The 21,773-nt window shown below is 40.5% G+C and overlaps 1 protein-coding gene across 1 annotated transcript in view; it reads right to left on the reverse strand.

Annotated features, from left to right (window-relative positions):
* Positions 1 to 21,773, reverse strand: part of LOC122810515 (receptor-type tyrosine-protein phosphatase beta-like) — a 50,305-nt gene that overhangs the window by 19,132 nt on the left and 9,400 nt on the right. The window contains exons 2-3 of the mRNA XM_044082096.1: positions 17,957 to 18,223; positions 4,710 to 4,976 (exon numbers count right to left, since the gene is read on the reverse strand). Of these exons, the coding sequence (XP_043938031.1) occupies positions 4,710 to 4,976; positions 17,957 to 18,223 (534 nt within the window). The remainder of the gene's footprint in view (positions 1 to 4,709; positions 4,977 to 17,956; positions 18,224 to 21,773) is intronic.

Below are 21,773 nucleotides of genomic sequence, written 5' to 3' on the forward strand. Positions count from 1 at the left end.
AGGGCTTGCAGTATTTTCCTTGCAGATAGCTGGGTCATTGGGGCCAGTAGTTTGAAGTAGACTGTCAAATAAACTTGTTTCTCTGGCGTGAGGTAGGCCATCTGGGAAGTTGTATTCAAGCTTGCTCCCAGGAATACAATTTGTTGGCAGGGTACTAATGTGATTTCATTTCATTTATGGTGTCCCCAAGAGAAGGTAGTAATTTCTTTACAAATGCCAGAAGATTTAATAGTATGTCCTGGCTTTCTGCCTGAATTAGGCAATCGTCCAGGTATGGATATATCTGAATATTTCTTTGCCTGCAGTATGCAATGACTGGAGCTAGACACATTGTGAATACCCTGGGTGCAGTAGATAAGCCAAAGGGCAGTGCAGAGAACTGCATGTAGCCTACACTGAAGCGTAGGTATTTTCTGCAAGATTCCCTTATTGGGATGTGCAGGTACGCTTCCTTTAAATCTAGTGTTGCCAACCAGGTATTTTTGCCTAGCATGGGAATCAGCTGTTGAAGAGCTAGCATTTTGAATTTTGGGATTACCAAAAAGGTGTTTAGGATAGACAGGCAAGGATAGGATGCCAGGAATTGTCATTTCTGGGTACCAGGAAAAGTCTTGAGTAAAAACCTTGCCCCCATTCCTCTTCTGGAACAGGATGAATAGCTCTGATACTTAGAAGAGAGAGAACCTGCTTTTGAGCCTCTGCCCACTGATTTGGGGGGTAGGTCTGGCCAACAGGTTGGGGTTGGTAAGGAGTGGAAGTGGAATCTTTATCCTTGGGAAACTATATTTAAAACCCATTTGTCTTGGGTAATGAGTTGCCAGTTTTTTGCATCCAGAGCAATCCTTCCCCCTTAAGGAACAGTCAGTTGAGCAGGGCTTGGAAGGTTTAAAGTTAAGTCATTGTGACAGTTTACCATAGGGGTGTGTATTACTACTTCCAGCTTTGGAAGTGGGAGCCCCCCACTGCTTAGACCTGTGAATACCTTGAGACTGAAGCCTGGGTGGTCTGCTGGTCCTGAGGCAGGAAAGGACCAATTCTTAGAAGGTCACTGCCTACTAAAGCTGGGAGGCTGTACTTGCAGGAAATCTTTAACAGTTTTCATAGATTTATCTTTTTCCTCCATCCTTTTAAGTACTACTTCTGCTTTGTTGCCAAACAGGCGGTCTTGGTTTAAGGGAGCATCCAGTAATTTGACTTTAACATGATCTGGCAGTGTTTGTTCCTTAAGCCAAGCATGCCTTCTAAGTACAGACCCAGATACAGCAGCCCTGCAAGAAGCCACTAATGAATCAAAACCACATTGCAAAGTATGTTTTCCAACTTGTTCAGCAGAAATCATTAAATCCTGTAATTCTTTATTTTCAGCACAGTCAGGAATCAACATTATTTTCTGTTTAAGCAATCCAATAATATGCTGCTGATACTTGAAAATATGAAACTGGCAGTTTAAGGCCCTAATGGCCAAAGTAGCAGAAGTGTATACTTTCTTACTCCATCTGTCCAGGGCCCTGGAATCTCTATCAGAGGGGGTAGGGTTTTTGGCAGTAGTAGCCTTAATGCTATTGGGTCCCTGTGAATGGTCTCAGGATCCGCAGTCGGAGAAACTTGTGAAAGTCAGGTACTCTGTAATACCCGTCAGATTTTCTGGGAGCAGGAGGTAAAGTGTCAGGGGCCAGGCTAGATTCCAAGAAGGCATCATTTACAATGTCCAGTACAGGAGGGATAGCTAAAGGCCTGTTTTGAGGTAGGAGTAAGAATTCCCTAAGCCTCTTTTTGGAGTCAGAGTAATCCTGGCTTTTCCAGTGGAAATGCTCCCTAAGCGTATGCAAAGTTTCACCAAAAGAGAAATCCTCTTAAGGGGAAGCAGAGGGAATGGAGTCCTCTACATCAGAATCCTCATAGGTAGATAAAGGCAACTCCTGGTCATCTGAGACAACAGAAGTTTCAGAATCCTGATTAAAAGAATCAGAAGTTAAATCAGTTCTAGGTCTCTTAGATGGAGAATGGTGGCTTCCCGTCATTAGAGTAATAAGGTCTTCAACCATTTTTATCATTTGTTATGTAGGCACAGGGGCCTGACCATGCTTTCTGGGCATGGATCGAGTTTTAGGCCTTGATGAAGAAGATGGCATTGGTTTAATATCCAAATCAGTAGGCCAAAACACCTTCAGAAGCCATTGCCTGTACAGCGGCTCCGGACCCACCCAAGGTAGAGACTTCTGCAGGTTCCACAGTCGAAGAAGCATCCAAAGGCATAACGGACTCCAAATGGGCCTCAGTAGAGGCCTGCAAATCTGAAGTAGTGGGTATCAGGGGCTGCGAAAGCGCCTCACTGAGTACCAGCGAAATGAAGACTAACTTAACAGAAGCATCGTCGGCAGCTTTGGATCTATGAGGTCTGTCTCTGTCTTTATCTTTGCACTTTTTCAAAATGTCCGTAGTTGGGTGGCTTACCAAAGCCACTTCTGGATAACTGAACAGAGTACCAAAAAATTTAGATGCGAAAATGAGCCGATAATGAATAGTTCAAGGTTTGAATAAGGCACAAAACCGACAGTGAGGGATGTTGTGGTCTAGGCCTAAGCAAGGTATGCAGTACGAATGAAAATCTTTATGCGGTATTTGCTTTCCACAAGAAATACCATTAACTTTTACCGACATCAGTTAAAAGCAATAAAAAGGATCTCCAATGGTGTTGAAGACTTCAGATCTGAAACTCGAAAACGAAAATATTAGGAGTCGGACGACTGGCACTTAGGAACTGCTTCTGCTTCGGGAACCGCACGGCAAGAAAGACTGATGTAATGGTGTCGGCTGCATTCTTTATACCCCTGACTACCTGACGTCATGGAAGATGAGACAGCAACCGACACAGGACCCAACACTTTGATAATCAGGCTGACTGAGGGCAACTTGCAAGCAGATAACCCAAATGTAATGACTGCAACAGTGAAACATGAAGATCATCGTGATATTATCAGAATTAAAAAAAAGATATGCACATTTTACTAAGCAAGGGAATGCTTTTCTCAATTCCAACTGGAAATAAACAACCTTATGAAAGTTCACTGTGCAAGATTGTAAGGTTTTCCTGCATATCAGTTTAAATAAAGAAAACAAAAACATTGTGAGATCCTTAATAGATCAAGTCTGGAAAGATGAAGTAGAAGCTCCAAACATACATCAAGAATATGTTGTTATAAGATTTCTCTGAACGATCAGTTTTATTCATTACTGATATTGTCACAAAATAAGAAGTCACGATCAGTCTACTTGAAGATGACCAAAGGAATTTGACATACTGAAGTTCAGAGAGACATGAAATCCTTTCAGGTGTAGTTACATACGGTTAGCTTCATTGTATTTCACTGTGCAGTCAGTGCAATGAAGAATATATTCTACTACACTTAAGCCTTTTAATGAGTCCAGCAAAATGAGATATAAGATTGTAGTTCCTGAACAAAAAACATATGTTAGAAAGTTTCAGAGGAGAAAACAGGAATCATCAACATATTGTTTGTATCAAATTAATGAGGTTTTGACTGCAAAATGCAGCGTAGCATTTGAGAGGCAAGGAGGATGAGGAGGAAGAAGAGCAAATGGGTGTTCCAGGACAAGGACCACCAGAAATGCTTTTTACATGCAGAGCAGCTGGTTGGATTAAACAGACCTAGCACTGGGAATACTGGTATTAGAAAGAGGTTATGAGGAAGTTAAAAAGATGAAGGCTTAGTTTTCAACTAATCTGAGCTCATTTGTTATCTGCCTTACAGCAAGAAAATCTGTGAAATGATTTTTAAGATAATTCTCACTGGTAAGACCACTGTCAAAGACTAGTAATTCCAATGTGAGCTGATTTTATTGTCTCTTCGGGTACTAATTAACATTTCCATTAGGAAAAAATTGATTAATTTCTGAATCAAGAATCTGAAAGTCATTAATGAATTTTATCAGTTATTTTACTGCTGTGCTGGTCTTATACCAACTACCTTCTTTATACAACTAAAGATATTTGCACTGAAACCCTGAAGTACACTGAAACAATACAAAGCCTACAACAACATCATTCCTCAGAAAGTGTTTTATTCTCCCGGGGAAGCCCACATTCATTAAACATTTAAAATACATTTTAAGCACTTACTACAGAAGTACAGTATTACTAAAAAGTGTTTTAGTACACAGGGGCTAGCTGACGATTATTAAATGTTTAAGTTAAATGCTGAGCTAAGGTCACTTACTCTGAAGTGCAAAATGTATATATAATCTCTTTCATCAGAACTGTGTTACATATACATAAGGCATTCTGGATAGTATGATATCAGGAAACAACACTGCTTTATGTTTAAGTGAAAAGTTTATCTACCTAGAATGCTGAATGTTACTCATACGGATATCAGAAAAGGTAGCACAGAAAAGTCAGAATTAGTAGCACTGTAAGTAAGCTTTTGTTACAGACGTCATGAAGAACTATATGTTAACTTAAGGAATTACTTCTTAAAGTAATAGAAAAGAAATAACATGTAGATTAATTGAGTGAAGTACTGGAAAGGAACATGATACTAATAGAGGAGTCTGACATGTCGTGCATGGGTAAAAACAAATTAATCTCATGTCACTGTATTAAGGGAGTCATCCTACAAGAACTGGACAAATGTTTCTAACTGAAACCATGAAGAGAAAATTAGACTCGGCAATTCAAAAGCACTTACTTGTAGAACTACTGGTTACTACACTGTCCCCTGTAGTTGTGTTGTCCCATGAAACTGCTGAAACGCTGACATTGTAGGATCCACCAGGAGTCAGTCCAGTTATGGTTGCAGAGTCAGTCATTACAATCATATTTGTCAACAAATTTCCACTAATGTTAACAGCATTAACAATGTAGTAGCTTTGCAGTCCGGAAGGAGCAGTCCATGTCAGGAATAAAGTATTTGTTGAATTATTTCTGACAGAGAGATTAGTTATTTTCTCAGGTCCTGGTACAAGAGAAAAAGAGTTGATTACAAGGCCATCCTCTGTACAATCTCCTTCTGAAATAATGAATAAATTACAGTTGAGTAGTTACTGGTTATGTAATATTTTATGGTAAATGATCATATGAGTTAGTAAGCTTAAGGTATTTAACATGAACTTTGATCCAAGAAAATATAGAGAGAATTAAATTTCAATGTGGTGATACAATGAATATTTTCCCATCGTCAGTGTGTCTATGAATGTGAGTATTCTGTTCTCAGTTGATATATTACATAAGTATATACATATATAGTATTGTATTATATGCAAAAATCGGAAGACCATATTCTAGTCTGGAAAACAGGACATTTAGAGCAGTGGACCTTCTGGCTTTCTGTGCGAGACAGTACTAAAATTTACAAGAAGTTTTTTTGATTAAGCACTTTGTAAGACTGTTGTTTTATGTGAGCATTAAAAGAGACTGCTTGACTGAAAAGTTAGCCGAAGTACTTTGTTCCCTGACGGTAATCTGTAGATACTACGCCTGGGAAACCAAGGTCGACAATTTTCTCTGCTTTTCCAAAGACGGTTTGCACCTTGCACTGGCACCTCTAGGCTTTCAGCTGCTGACAAAGGCTCTTGCCTCACCATAATGCATTTTTTAGGCAAAGTCTTGAAAACACACTTAGTGAAATCTGCAAGTCATAACAAAATACACTAAACGCTAGGAGCTTAAACCAAAAACTGCAAACCCTGAAAGCCATTCTGTCACTGGAAGAAGCAGATTTTTGTGCAGTCACAGAAACCTGGTTCAAGGCCTCAAAGAATACTCCAGCCTTGCAAAGCTACAATGGCTTCCACACTTTCAGGGTGTGCAATGAACATGTGAGAACCAAAAGAGACAGTGTTTCTATCTATAGTAAAGATAAATTCACCTCCTCTCTAGTTAGACTGAACAACTCCATGGAGTTGCTCCAAGTTCAGGTTACGGTGGGTAAGACCCCCATTCAAGTCATAGCCAGTTACAAATCCCACCTCCATGGGTCATAACACACATGAAGCCTACTTGATCAAACTGAATACAATCTAAATATTACCAAATACTCTGGTTATGGGGGATTTCAATTGTCTCACCATTACATAGGAAACCTACGCTAGGCCTAGCCTAACCCGAACCCACTAGGGCAAAAGTTCCTTAAATTGGTTAACTCAAATGCCCTGGTATAAATTGTTCATTCCCTGACAAGAGGAACAAACATGTTAGATCTGGTCCTTACTAACATGCCAAACGGATGCATTACAGCAACTATTGGACCCTCATTAGTCATATCTGACCACAAGTCAGTCACCTTCGAGCTAACACTAACACCAGAACTCAAACAGGGTGTAATCAGACAAAAAACTTCATCAAGGCAAACTATACCATCCTAGGTGAAGGTATAAATGCATTCCGAGACCCACCCCAAGCTGGAAGTGGTAACTACACTGAAGGTTACACTAAAGCCCTCTAGAATCAATTGCATAAGTGTATAGACTCAGCTGTACCAGAAAGAATCAAAGCCAGAGCCCCATATAAAAAAAGCCGCTATGGTATAAATCCAACCAATGGCGGATTTAGGCTTTGGCGCAGGGGCGCACGCCCTCACCCTTTTTTGAGAACCCATTGTACAACCTTGAGTAAAAAAAATAAATAAATAATAAAATAAAAATAAAAAAGTTATTTTAACTGTCTCGATTGAAATTGGAAAATGTACTACCAAAGCAGTGCACAGTTGAGAGATTAACACTTTCCACAGTATGTTTTCCCATTTCAACTCACAGATATTTTACTGTATTGTACGCAATGTATTTGTTTGCTGTTTGCGTCGCAAGTCCCAGTGGAAGACCCAATTGGAGGAGACAGTCAGGCGATCTGACCATCCAAAGATCTTGAGTGGCTCTTCCAACTGCATCTCACATCTTGATTGAGAAAGCACTCAAGAAGAGGAACTTGTCTAAATAAGACGCAGGGTAAAGAAGACGGAGGTATTTAAAGCTATTGGTTTACTGCTGCTACAGTTTGTATACTGTCATCATTTTTAACTATAGGTTCATATGTTCATTTCTTGTACAAAAAAACCCACGTTACTACACCTTGAAGTCCCACTATTTCATTTGCTATACTTTTAAATGTGATAGCGCTAGCCATTTTTGATTTGCGGTTATTTGCAAAAACTGCGGTCGCGCCTAATGCCAAGTGAATTCGCCTATGCATTTATTTAGTTTTTCCATAGCTATTCAGCCCAGCCTTTCACTTCACTTTTCAGCCCAAATAAAGAAACATGCATGAAGACTTAGGAAAGTATTTAATTTTATGATGGAGTGAAGCATGCACACGTTACATTCGCATTTCTTTATTTTACTCAGAAAAAGCTGTTCAGGAATTTCTTGTATTTTTTTTCAAGCATTTCTAAAAGTGCAATAAGTCAGGAAATGGAGGAACTCTGCAGCTAGTGGGAAGTTTTGTGGATTTAATTTTTCAGGTACAAGAAATCATCTAGTTAACCAATTAATAAAGTGTAAGTGCCTTTATTGAATTATTTCAGATTTTGCTTGGTAACCACATATTAAATGTAAACAGCATACACAGCTTAAAAGGGCATTCAAGTTGAGTACTTTCATTCTAAAATTGTGTTTATGTTATCTACAAAAAAACAGTCAGAAATCGTGCAGGCATAGTATTCTCCTTGACTGGCACAACAGACTAACTAGGTGCCGATTTGTGACATATTTTGTAGAATAAAAATATGCATTATTCTCTGTTTTATTTCATACTTGTGACAGTGCATTTCAGGCATGGATCTTGCATGTAAAGTGTGAAACTTATTTTGTGTTACCTTTGATATACAATATGAATGATTGTTTGTCAGGAATAAGTCATTGGTCTATTGCTCAACCTTGCCTCTTGAATTTTTAAATTCAGTAAGTCAACTTTTCTGATGCTAACTGTTGTCTCTGTTGTAGACTTGCTAGGTAACAGTATCTGTTATTTTTTTTTCACCCAAGAGGCTTGATTTGTATTCAGCCAGGATGAAATTCCTCTACATCTAAATCTTTTCAGTCTTTCTAATTTCCTGTGGGTAAATCTAGCAAAGGAAATTAATTTCCTGTAACATGTTATGTGGCTAACAGCATAACAGTAATTAAGTTACTTAGGTGTATAATGGAATGCTATTTTTGAGTCAATTTATTTTTGCCAAGTATATTTTGAGCATTCTGATTTGCTGCCTTTACAATATATGGTGTATGCAGTTTGTATTAGTTTTATAATATATTATATATAATATAGGGATGTGTTTCTGATTTGCCATGCACTAATGTTATTTTGATTTAAAATTGTATTGTTTATACATATGTTAACCAGACAAGCCACCAAACACAATTATCCTTATTCTGGGATGACCCAGGAGAATGGCTTGGGTAAGTGATTTGCTCATAGTCAAATGGCAGGGGAATTGAAGGTAGAAGGAATGATTTCTTGTACCTCTGGTTACAGGAAGTAACACATTAACAGTTCAGACTCTATCCTTTGTGCTGACAGATTTTACTCCCTTTCAATGGTATTATATAATATACAGCTTTGTTTTCTTTTCACACCACCAACTTTACATGTAGTATTAACGTCCCCAGAGTTTGCAGACTTGCCTTGATTTTGTCTCATATCATTTGCCTTGTTTCTTGTAAAGTTCTGCTTTTCTGGTAAATCACTGAGGATTACAGCCAGTCAATAATGCCAGATGTTAGAGCTTCATACTTCTTACTGTTTACAAAATGCACGTTGATGCAAAACCTGCTGTTCTTGTAATTGTTTTATGTGAATTAGAGTAATATTTGGAAATTGATCCTAATGTTTTGCCTTTGTCCCCCCATTATTTTTGTTTTTGTCCATGCATTATGAGGAATGAAGTTAAATATGAAGGTCTTGTGACTGTATCCATCTTAAGACTCTTTCCCTGGTCTTAACTGCTTGTTGGGTAAATTTGCAAATTTATCATATAAAATAATTTCCTTTAACTTAATGTGTAATAGCATAACTTATACATCATCATCATCATCTTCTTTCAGCTGTTCCCATTAGGGGGTCGCCACAGCGGACCATCTGTTTCCATTTCTTCCTGTCCTCTGCATCTTGCTCTGTCACACCAACCACCTGCATGTCTTCTGTCACCACGTCCATAAACCTTATCTTAGGCCTTCCTCTTTTCCTGTTACCTGGTAGCTTCATCCTCAGCATCTTTTTTCCCAATATACTCCGCATCCCTTCTCAGCACATGTCCAAACCACCATAATCTTGCCTCTTTGGCTTTGTCTCCAAACCTTCCAACCTGGGCTGACCCTCTAATATACTTATTCCTAATCCAGTCCACCCTCATCACACCCAGTGTAAATCTTAACATCTTTAACTCTGCCACATCCAGCTCAAACTCCTGCCTTTTTTGTCATGCCACGGTCTCCAACCCATATAACATAGCTGGTCTCACCACCCTCTTGTAGACCTTCCCTTTCACTCTTACAGGTACTCGTCTGTCACAAATCACTCCTGACACTCTTCTCCACCTACTCCATCCTGCCAGTATTCTCTTCTTCACCTCTCTTCCACACTCATCGTTACTCTGAACTATTGACCCCAAGTATTTAAACTCATCCACCTTCGCCACCTCTACTCATAGGTTCATAGGTAGGTTCATAGGTAGGTACTAGGCTATCGGCCTTAGGGCCCATACAAGCCTAGCCAAAAAATGTACCCTGGCTTTCGCCACCCAAGAAAATTATTTTCCTGTGCCCCTGCATCCTCACCATTCCTCTATCCTCCCACTCATTCACACACATATATTCTGTCTTAGTCCTGCTGACCTTCATTCCTCTTCTCTCTAGAGCATATCTCCATATCTCCAGGGTCTCCTCCACCTGTTCCCTACTCTCACTACAGATCACAATGTCATCTGCAAACATCATAGTCCATGGGGACTCCTGTCTGATCTCGTCTGTCAAACTGTCCATCACCATTGCAAATAAGAAAGGGCTCAGAGCTGATCCTTGATGTAACCCCACCTCCACCTTAAACGCATCCGTCACTCCCACTGGAGACCTCACTGCTGTCACACTACCATTGTACATATCGTGTACCACTCTTACATACTTCCCTGATGGTCCTGACTTCCTCATAAAATACCACAACTCCTCTCTAGGCACCCTGTCATATGCTTTCTCCAAGTCTACAAAAACACAATGCAACTCCTTCCGACATTCTCTGTACTTCTCCATCAACACTCTCAGAGCAAAATGCTAGATGAGGTCTGTTTTCAGGTAGTCATGTTTTTTTCTAAGTGTATTTTAGGTATTCAGATTTGCTGCTTCTGTAGTGCTCTCTGTATGCAGTTATTTTATTATGCATAACTTATTTGAGGGTTTGTTTCTGCTTTCCATTTTATTAATTTTACTGACACTTCAACTGATTTTAATTTATATCCTATATCATTTTCTAAACACCTTCCTACTTGAAAAAAAAAAGCAAAGGTGAAGACCAATGGATGGGAAACTGGAAATTCAATCCTGGTCTGGCCCCCATGTCTTTGATAGGCAGAGGCAGGCAGTGATATGCAAAGTAACATACCCCACCACATAGCTTTTAGAAACTTCCTAACATACCCCCTCTTAATAAATGCACATGATACATGAGAACACAAATGGATTGGAGTGGATAGGATTGGATTATGTGGCTAGGCTTATAAGGGCCCTAGTCATTAGCTTAGTATATACCTGTGACTGTATTTACAGATGCTGTTTGTTTAATATTATTTATGTCAAGTCATTTGCACAGCAGAGGCTCCTCATTTAATATAAATACATTTCTGGACATCATATAGTGAAGACTTGTTTAACTGATTTAGTAATTAAGTAATTACACTGTAATATCACTGATGACATATGCTAAAGACTACCTCCATGAACTTTAGGAAAGTAACCGAAGCAACACTGACTGAAACACAGTGCAAAAAAAAAGTAATGTTTGTGTGTGGTACAGCTGTAATTATTATTGCAAATTTCCGGGACATAGTACATGGAATTAAATATGGGAGTGATGCCAGATACTTGTGTGAATGTTATGTTACAGTGAATGTACCACATGCACTTGACAGACTTGTATGTTATATTGAGGTGTTCATCTTGATCTGCCAAACAATTGTGCAGATGACATACTGTATTGTTCATAGCACATGCATACATTTAACAGCCCTGCATATCACAGCAGGATGATCTTGTATTTCACATATATGCAGCCTCTCAATTGCTTGGCATGAAGGGAGACATCATAATCCATCCATCATGTGTCTGCAGCACCTAAAGATGCAATGTGAAAAGCTGCAGATGAGTGGAATAAAGATACAAAATGTTCCATCAGCCATCCAAATCTCTATACCTCTACAGTATTTCATTCTTTCTTTTCAGTAAAACAGTTTGCATAATCCAGGTAGCTAAATCCAGGACATTACGACTTCCACATGTGTGCATGTGTGTGTGTGTGGGGGGGGGGCTTGCAGACCGATGGAGCAGCAGTAGAATATATACAGTATTACCTGCAGGGGTATTGTTCCAGGATCAATTAACTCTCTGGACACCAGCAGTCAGGAAGAGAAAAAAATGAACATGGTTTATATAGTTGGAAGGAGTATGCTTTTTACTATAATTCTGCCATATGCAACTTGCACAAAAGCCCATAATCTAGGTAGACAGTAAAAGGTGAAAAGCTAGAGTGCCCCTGATCATTGTGGGAACAGAATGGCATCACTGCCACTAGTATGAAAAGAGGATGACAACATTGTCTCCAGAGTGACCTACAGATGGCAGGATGCCACAAACTGTGATGCCAAAATGTCTGGAGTCAATGTGGTTTGAATCCCAGTACTGCCAACCAGCGGTGAAGTAATAGCAAGAAAGGGCACGCAAGTGCAGCTCAAAGCAACATGGCTGAAACAGCAAAAAATACATAGATGTCCTTTTCATATATTCTGTCAGAGCATTTCAAAGTGGCCTTTTAACAGCCCACTAAATCCCAGTGTTTTACTTACCAGCCCTTTCTCACTGGCCTACGTAAATTCCTGGATCTGCCACTGCCAACGTCAACATACTTTACAATAAACGCAAAAAAGTTGCTGTCCATGAAAACAAAGGCGAGACCCCAAACAATGGTACAGCACCCTCCTCAGCCTCAACAGGCAAATAAGGCAACTTTTCAAATCCCTTAAAGGCCTCTTTGAGAAAAACTTAGCTAGCACAGCCAAGGATAACCATAAAGCCTTTTACAGCTACATACGTAGCCTAAAAGGTAGAACCCAAGCATGTGCAGAACTAGTGACCGACGGTATCACACACACAGACCCCACAGAGATAGCAAACCTGCTACCAGATAGATTTGGTGAAAATTTCACCCTCTCTATCCCATCCAAATCTATCACAAACTTTGCCGCAACTACCCCACCCTACATATCTGAAGAGCAGGTCATCAAAGCCTTGTCCAAGGCAAAAACCATGGCTAGTCTGCAGAGAGGGTATGAGTGGGTTCCCCCCTGTTTGCTTATGTACCACATAACAGGGGTGCTGTCGGTCTTTACCAATAGTTGTCCTGGAAGAATGTGGTCCTTGAAGGCTGTCAGAGAATTCTGTACAGCTAACATTTCTTTTTGATTGATATGCAGGTGCATTTGACTCGGGACCCATTTGCCCTGAATGCACTGCCCTGTCAAGTGAGCCCCCCATGCATAGTCTGATGCACCTGTTGTTAGGGTTTGGGTGGCAGGAAGTATAGTGAATGGCAGTCCCTTGCTGTGGTGGCAGGCCTCTGCCCACCAAAGGAATTCTGTCTGTAGAGAACGGATGATAGGAATCATTGATTCTAAGTCCTGAGAATATTGACACCATAGGCTTTTTAGATACCATTGTAGTTTCCTCATATGCAGTCTTGCATATGGAATTAGTAGAATGCAAGAGGCCATGAACCCCAGGGCTTGCAGTATTTTCCTTGCAGATAGCTGGGTCTTTGTGGCCAGTAGTTTGAAGTAGGCTGTCAAATAAACTTGTTTCTCTGGAGTGAGGTAGGCCATCTGGGAAGTTGTATTCAAGCTTGCTCCCAGGAATACAATTTGTTGGCAGGGTACTAATGTGATTTCTTTTTGTTTATGGTGCACCCCAGAGAAGTTAGTAATTTCTTTACAAATGCCAGATGATTTAATAGTATGTCCTGGCTTTCTGCCTGAATTAGACAATCGTCCAGGTATGGATATATCTGAATATTTCTTTGCCTGCAGTATGCAATGACTGGAACTATAGATGCTGTGAATACCCTGGGTGCAGTAGATAAGCCAAAGAGCAGTGCAGAGAACTGACAGTGCATGTAACTTGTTCTGAAGTGTAGGTATTTTCTGCAAGATTCCCTTATTGGTATGTGCAGGTAGGCTTCCTTTAAATCCAGTGTTGCCAACCAGGCATTTTTGCCTAGCATGGGAATCAGCTGTTGAAGAGCTAGCATTTTGAATTTTGGGATTACCAAAAAGGTGTTTAGGATAGACAGGCCAGGAGAGGATGCCAGGAATTCTCTTTTCTGGGTACCAGGAAAAGTCTTGAGTAAAAACCTTGCCTGCATTCCTCTTCTGGAACAGTATGAATAGCTCTGATACTTAGAAGAGAGAGAACCTGCTTTTGAGCCTCTGCCCACTGATTTTGGGGGTAGGTCTGGCCAACCGGTTGGGGTTGGTAAGGAGTGGAAGTGGAATCTGTATGCTTGGGAAACTCTATTTAAAACCCATTTGCCTTGAGTAATGAGTTGCCAGTTTTTTGCTTCCAGAGCAATCCTTCCCCCTTAAGGAACAGTCAGTTGAGCAGGGCTTGGAAGGTTTAAAGTTAAGTCATTGTGACAGTTTACCATAGGGGTGGGTGTGTATTACTACTTTCAGCTTTGGAAGTGAGAGCCGCCCACTGCTTGGGCCTGTGAGTACCTTGAGACTGAAGCCTGGGTGGTCTGCTGGTCCTGGGTTTCGACTGAGAAGGCCTGGAAGAGGCAGGAAAGGACCAATTCTTAGAAGGCCAGTGCCTACTAAAGCTGGGAGGCTGTACTTACAGGAAATCTTTAATAGTTTTCATAGATTTAGCTTTTTCCTCCCTCTTTTTAAGTAATTCTTCTGCTTTGTTGCCAAACAGGTGGTCTTGTTTAACGGAGCATCCAGTAATTTGGCTTTAACATGATCTGGCAACGTTTGTTCCTTAAGCCAAGCATGCCTTCTAAGTACAGACCTAGATACAGCAGCCCTGCAAGATGCCTCTAATGAATCAAAACCACATTGCAAAGTATGTTTTCCAACTTGTTCAGCAGAATGCATTAAATCCTGCAATTCTTTATTTTCATCACAGTCAGGAATCAACATTATTTTCTGTTTAAGCAATCCAATAATATGCTGCTGCTACTTTAACATATGAAACTGGCAGTGTAAGGACCTAATGGCCAAAGTAGAAGGAGTGTACACTTTCTTACCCCATCTGTCCAGGGCCCTGGAATCTCTATCAGAGGGGGTAGGGTTTTTGGCAGTAGTAGCCTTAATGCTATTGGGTCCCTGTGAATGGTCTCAGGATCCGCAGTCGGAGAAACTCATGAAAGTCAGGTACTCTGTAATACCTGTCAGATTTTCTGGCAGCAGGAGGTAAAGTGTCAGGGGCCAGGCTAGATTCCAAGAAGGCATCATCTACAATGTACAGTACAGGAGGGATAGCTAAAGGCCTGTGGTGAGGTAGGAGTAAGAATTCCCTAAGCCTCTTTTTGGAGTCAAGAGTAATCCTGGCTTTTCCAGCGGAAATGCTCCCTAAGAGTATGCAAAGTTTCACCAAAAGAGAAATCCTCTTAAGGGGAAGCAGAGGGAATGGAGTCCTCTGTATCAGAATCCTGGTAGATAAAGGCAACTCCTTGTCATCAGAGAAAACAGAAGTTTCAGAATCCTGATTAAAACAATCAGAAGTTAAATCAGTTCTAGGTCTCTTAGAGGGAGAATGGTGGCTTCCCCTGATTCGAGTAATAAGGTCTTCAACCATTTTTATCATCTGTTATTTAGGCACAGGGGTCTGACCATGCGTTCTGGGCGTGGATCGAGTTTTAGGCCTTGAAGAAGAAGATGGCATCGGTTTAATATGCAAGTCAGCAGGCCTGAATACACCCTCAGAAGCCGTTGCCTGTACAGCGGCTCCGGACCCATCCAAGATAGAGACATTTGCAAGTTCCACAGTTGAAGAAGCGTCTCACGAAATACTGGATTCCGAATGGGCCTCAGTAGAGGCCTGCGAATCTGAACTAGCAGGTATCAGGGGCTGCAAAAGCACCTCAGTAAGTACCAGCGAACTGATGACTAACTTAACATAAGCATCGTTGGCAGCTTTGGATCTATGTGGTCTGTCTCTGTCTTAATCTTTGCACTTTTTCAAAATGCCGGTAGTCGGGTAGCTTACCGAAGCCACTTCTGGATAACTGAACCGAGTACCAAAAAATTTAGATGAGAAAATGAGCTGATAAAGAATAGTTCAAGGTTTGAATAAGGCACAAAACCGACAGTGAGGGATATCGTGGTCTGGGCCTAAGCAAGGTATGCAGTACGAATGAAAATCTATATGAGGTATTTGCTTTCCACAAGAAATACAATTAACTTTTACTGATATCAGTTAAAAGCAAGAAAAAGGCTCGCCAACGGGGTACTTAGCTTTGTTGAAGACTTCGGATCTGAAACTAGAAAAAGAAAATTTTAGGAGTCGGACGACCGGCACTGAGCAACTGCTTCTGCTTCGGGCACAGCACGGCAAGAAAGACTGATGTAATGGTGTCGGCTGCATGCTTTATACCCCTGATGTCATGGAAGATGAGACAGCAACCCACGCAGGACCCAAGACTTTGATAATCAGGCTGACTGAGGGCTACCTGCAAGCAGATAACCCAAATGTAATGACTGCAACAGTGAAACATGAAGAACATCGTGATATTATCAGAATTAAAAAAAAAAGATATGCACATTTTACTAAGCAAGTAAATGCTTTTCTCAATTCCAACTGGAAATAAACAACCTTATGAAAGTTCACTGTGCAAGATTGTAAGGTTTTCCTGCATATCAGTTTAAATAAAGAAAACGAAAACATTGTGAGATCCTTAATAGATCAAGTCTGGAAAGATGAGGTAGAAGCTCCAAACATACATCAAGAATATGTTGTTATAAGATTTCTCTGAACGATCAGTTTTATTCATTACTGATATTGTCACAAAATAAGAAGTCACGATCAGTCTACTTGAAGATGACCAAAGGAATTTGACATACTGAAGTTCACAGAGAAATGAAATCCTTTCAGGTGTAGTTACATACTGTTAGCTTCATTGTATTTCACTGTGCAGTCAGTGCAATGAAGAATATATTCTACTACACTTAAGCCTTTTAATGAGTCCAGCAAAATGAGATATAAGATTGTAGTTCCTGAACAAAAAACATATGTTAGAAAGTTTCAGAGGAGAAAACAGGAATCATCAACATATTGTTTGTATCAAATTAATGAGGTTTTGACTGCAAAATGCAGCGTAGCATTTGAGAGGCAAGGAGGATGAGGAGGAAGAAGAGCAAATGGGTGTTCCAGGACAAGGACCACCAGAAATGCTTTTTACATGCAGAGCAGCTGGATGGATTAAACAGACCTAGCACTGGGAAAACTGGTATTAGAAAGAGGTGATTTTGTGTCTTTCGGCTATTCGCAGTTAGCGGTCGCCACAGTGGAACTCCGGTCCGCTAATGATTGGCAGTTGATTTTTACATACCGGCTTGCCAGGCATGATGCACAACGTTCAATGAAGGTATGCCCATTCATGCATGTCTCCACATAGAAGACGCTCTAGATGAGAATGGAACCGGACAGCATCTTACTGTGAGGCCACAATGCTAGAAACAGGTGATGAGGAAGTTAAAAAGATAAAGGCTTAGTTTTCAACTAGTCTGAGCTCATTTGTTATATGCCTTATAGCAAGAAAATCTGTGAAATGATTTTTAAGATAATTCTCACTGGTAAGACCACTGTCAAAGACTAGTAATTCCAAAGTGAGCTGATATTATTGTCTCTTCGGGTACTAATTAACATTTCCATTAGGAAAAAATTGATTAATTTCTGAATTAAGAATCTGAAGGTCATTAATGAATTTTATCAGTTATTTTACTGCTGTGCTGGTCTTATACCAACTACCTTCTTTAAACAACTAATGATATTTGCGCTGAAACCCTGAAGTACACTGAAACAATACAAAGCCTACAACATCATTTATCAGAAAGTGTTTTATTCTCCTGGGGAAGCCCACATTCATTAAACATTTAAAATAAATTTTAAGCAATTACTATAGAAGTACAGTATTACTAAAACGTGTTTTAGGACACGGGCTAGCTGACGATTATTAAATGTTTTAGTGAAATGCTGAGCTAAGGTCACTTACTCTGTAGTGCAAAATGTATATATAATCTCTTCCATCAGAACTGTGTTACATATACATACGGCATATTCTGGATAGTATGATATCAGGAAACAACACTGCTTTATGTTTAAGTGAAAAGTTTATCTACCTAGAATGTTAAATGATACTCGTACAGATATCAGAAAAGGTAGCACACAGAAGTCAGAATTAGTAACACTGTAAGTAAGCTTTTGTTACAGACGTCATGAAGAACTATATGTTAACTTAAGGAATTACTTCTTAAGGTAATAGAAAAGAAATAACGTAGATTAATTGAGTGAAGTACTGGAAAGGAACATGATACCAATAAAAGAGTCTGACATGTCGTGCATGGGTAAAAACAAATTAATCTCACGTCACTGTATTAAGGGAGTCATTCTACAAGAACTGGACAAATGTTTCTAACTCAAACCATGAAGAGAAAATCAGACTCAGCAATTCAAAAGCACTTACGTGTAAATCTGCTGGTTACTACACTGTCCCCTGTAGTTGTGTTGTCCAATGAAACTGCTGAAATGCTGACATTGTAGGATCCACCAGGAGTCAGTCCAGTTATGATTGCAGATTCACTCATTACACTCATATTTGTCAATGAATTTCCACTAATGTTAACAGCATTAACAATGTAGTAACTGTGCAGTCCGGAAGGAGCAGTCCATGTCAGGAATAAAGTATTTGTTGAATTATTTGTGACAGAGAGATTAGTTATTTTCTCAGGTCCTGGTACAAGAGAAAAAGAGTTGATTACAAGGCCATCCTCTGTACAATCTCCTTCTGAAAAAATTAATAAATTACAGTTGTGTAGTTACTGGTATGTAATGTGTTATGGTAAATTATCACATGAGTTAGTAAGCTTAAGGTATTTAACATCAAATTTGATCCAAGAAAATATAGAGAGAGTTAAATTTCAATGTGGTGATACAATGAATATTTTCCCATGGTCAGTGTGTCTATGAATGTGAGTATTCTGTTCTCAGTTGATATATTGCATAAGTATATACATATATAGTATTGTAATATATGCAAAAATCGGAAGGCCATATTCTAGTCTGGGAAACAGGACATTTAGTGCAGTGGACCTTCTGGCCTTCTGTGTGAGACAGTACTAAAATTTACAAGAAGTTTTTTTGATTAAGCACTTTGTAAGACTGTTGTTTTATGTGAGCATTAAAAGAGACTGCTTGACTGAAAAGTTAGCCAAGGTACTTTGTTTCCTGACAGTAATCTGTAGATACTATGCTTGGGAAGCTAAGGTCGACAAACTTCTCTGCTTTTCAAAAGACGGTTTACACCTGGCACCACTAGGCTTTCGGCTGCTGGCAAAGGCTCTTGCCTCACCATAGTGCCTTTTTTAGGCAACGTCTTGAAAACACACACAGTGAAATCTGCAAGTCATAACAAAATACACTAAACACTAGGAGCTTAAACCAAAAACTGCAAACCCTGAAAGCAATTCTGTCACTGGAAGAAGCAGATTTTTCTGCAGTCACAGAAACCTGGTTCAAGTCCTCATAGAATACCCCAGCCTTGCAAGGCTACAATGGCTTCCACACTTTCAGGGTGTGCGATGAACATGTGAGAACCAAAGGAGACAGTGTTTCTATCTATAGTAGAGATAAATTCACCTCCTGTCTAGTTAGATTGGACAACTCCATGGAGTTAATCCAAGTTCAGGTTACAGTGGGTAAGACCGCCATTCAAGTCATAGCCAGTTACAGATCCCACTTCCATGGGTCATGACACACATGAAGCCTACTTGACCAAACTGAATAGAATCTAAATATTACCAAACACTCTGGTTATGGGGGATTTCAATTGTCTCACCATTACATAGGAAACCTACACCAGCCCTAGCCTAACCCGAACCCACTAGGGCAAAAGTTCCTTGAATTGGTTAACTCAAATGCCCTGGTATAAATTGTTCATTCCCTGACAAGAGGAACAAATATGTTAGATCTGGTCCTTACTAACATGTCAAACAGATGCATTACAGCAACTATCGGACCCTCATTAATCAAACTGACCACAAGTCAGTCATCTTCAAGCTAACACTAACACCAGAACTCAAAAAGGGTGAAATCAGAAAAAAACTTCATCAAGGCAAACTTTACTATCCTAGGAGAAGGTATAAATGCATTCTGAGACCCACCCCAAGCTGGAAGTGGTAACTTCACAGAAGGCTGCACTAAAGCCCTGTAGAATCAATTGCATAAGTGTATAGACTCAGCTGTACCAGAAAGAATCAAAGCCAGAGCCCCAAATAAAAACAAGCCGCTATGGTATAAATCCACACACTTTACAATAAATGCAAAAAGTTGCTGTCCATGAAAACAAAGGCGGGACCCCCAACAATGGTAGAGCACCCTCCTCAGCCTCAACCGGCAAATAAGGCAACTTTTCAATACCCTTAAAGGCCTCTGAGAAAAACTTAGCTAGCACAGCCAAGGATAACCATAAGGCCTTTTACAGCTACATACGTAGCCTAAAAGGTAGAACCCAAACATGTGCAGAAATAGTGACAGACGGTATCACACACACAGACCCTACAGAGAGAGCAAACCTGCTACCAGATAGGTTTGGTGAAAATTTCACCCTCTCTATCCCATCCAAATCTATCACAAACATTGCCCCAACTACCCCACCCTACATAACTGAAGAGCAGGTCATCAAAGCCTTGTCCAAGGCAAAAACCATGGCTAGTCTGCAGAGAGGGTATGAGTGGGTTCCCCCCTGCTTGCTTATGTACCACATAACAGTGGTGTTGTCCGTCTTCACCAATAGTTGTCCTGGAAGAATGTGGTCCTTGAAGGCTGTCAGAGCATTCTGTACAGCTAACATTTCTTTCTGATTGATATGCAGGTGCATTTGACTCGGGTTCCATTTGCCCTGAATGCACTGCCCTGCCAAGTGAGCCCCCCATGCATAGTCTGATGCACCTGTTGTTAGGGTTTGGGCGGCAGGGGGTAGAGTGAATGGCAGTCCCTTGTTGTGGTGGCAGGCCTCTGCCCAACAAAGGAACTCTGTCTGTAGACAAGGGATGATAGGAATCATTGATTCTAGGTCCTGAGAATGCTGACACCATAGGCTTTTTAGATACCATTGTAGTTTCCTCATATGCAGTCTTGCATATGGAATTAGTAGAATGCAAGAGGCCATGAACCCCAGGGCTTGCAGTATTTTCCTTGCAGATAGTTGGGTCTTTGTGGGCAGTAGTTTGAAGTAGGCTGTCAAATAAACCTGTTTCTCTGGCATGAGGTAGGCCATCTGGGAAGTTGTATTCAAGCTTGCTCACAGGAATACAGTTTGATGGCAGGGTACTAATGTGATTTCTTTTCGTTTATGGTGTACCCCAGAGAAGCTAGTAATTTCTTTACAAATGCCAGATGATTTAATAGTATGCCCTGGCTCTCTGCCTGAATTAGACAATCATCCAGGTATGGATATATCTGAATATTTCTTTGCCTGCAGTATGCAATGACTGGAGCTAGACACATTGTGAATACCCTGGGTGCAGTAGATAAGCCAAAGGGCAGGGCAGAGAACTGACAGTGCATGTAACCTGCTCTAAAGCGTAGGGATTTTCTGCAAGATTCCCTTACTGGGATGTGCAGGTAGGCTTCCTTTAAATACAGTGTTACCAACAAGGCATTTTTGCCTAGCATGGGAATCAGCTGTTGAAGAGCTAGCATTTTGAATTTTGGGATTACCAAAAAGGTGTTTAGGATAGACAGGCCAGTATAGGATGTCAGGAATTGTCTTTTCTGGGTACCAGGAAAAGTCTTGAGTAAAAACCTTGCCCTCATTCCTCTTTTGGAACAGGTTGAATAGCTCTGATACTTAGAAGAGAGAGAACCTGCTTTTGAGCCTCTGCCCACTGATTTGGGGGGTAGGTCTGGCCAACCGGTTGGGGTTGATAAGGAGTGGAAGTTGAATCTGTATCCTTGGGAAAGTATATTTAAAACCCATTTGTCTTGGGGAATGAGTTGCCAGTTTTTTGAATGCAGAGCAATCCTTCCCCCTTAAGGAACAGTCAGTTGAGCAGGGCTTGGAAGGTTTAAAGTTAAGTCATTGTGACATTTTACCATAGGGGGGTGTATTACTACTTCCAGCTTTGGAAGTGGGAGTCCCCCACTGCTTAGGCCTGTGAGTACCTTGAGACTGAAGCCTGGGTGGTCTGCTGGTCCTGGGTTTCGACTGAGAAGGCCTGGAAGAGGCAGGAAAGGACCAATTCTTAGAAGGCCAGTGCCTACTAAATATGGGAGGCTGTACT

This window comes from Protopterus annectens, chromosome 9.part0 (genome assembly GCF_019279795.1).
Source record: "Protopterus annectens isolate FY-2018-M chromosome 9.part0, PAN1.0, whole genome shotgun sequence".
Lineage (NCBI taxonomy): Eukaryota > Metazoa > Chordata > Ceratodontiformes > Protopteridae > Protopterus > Protopterus annectens.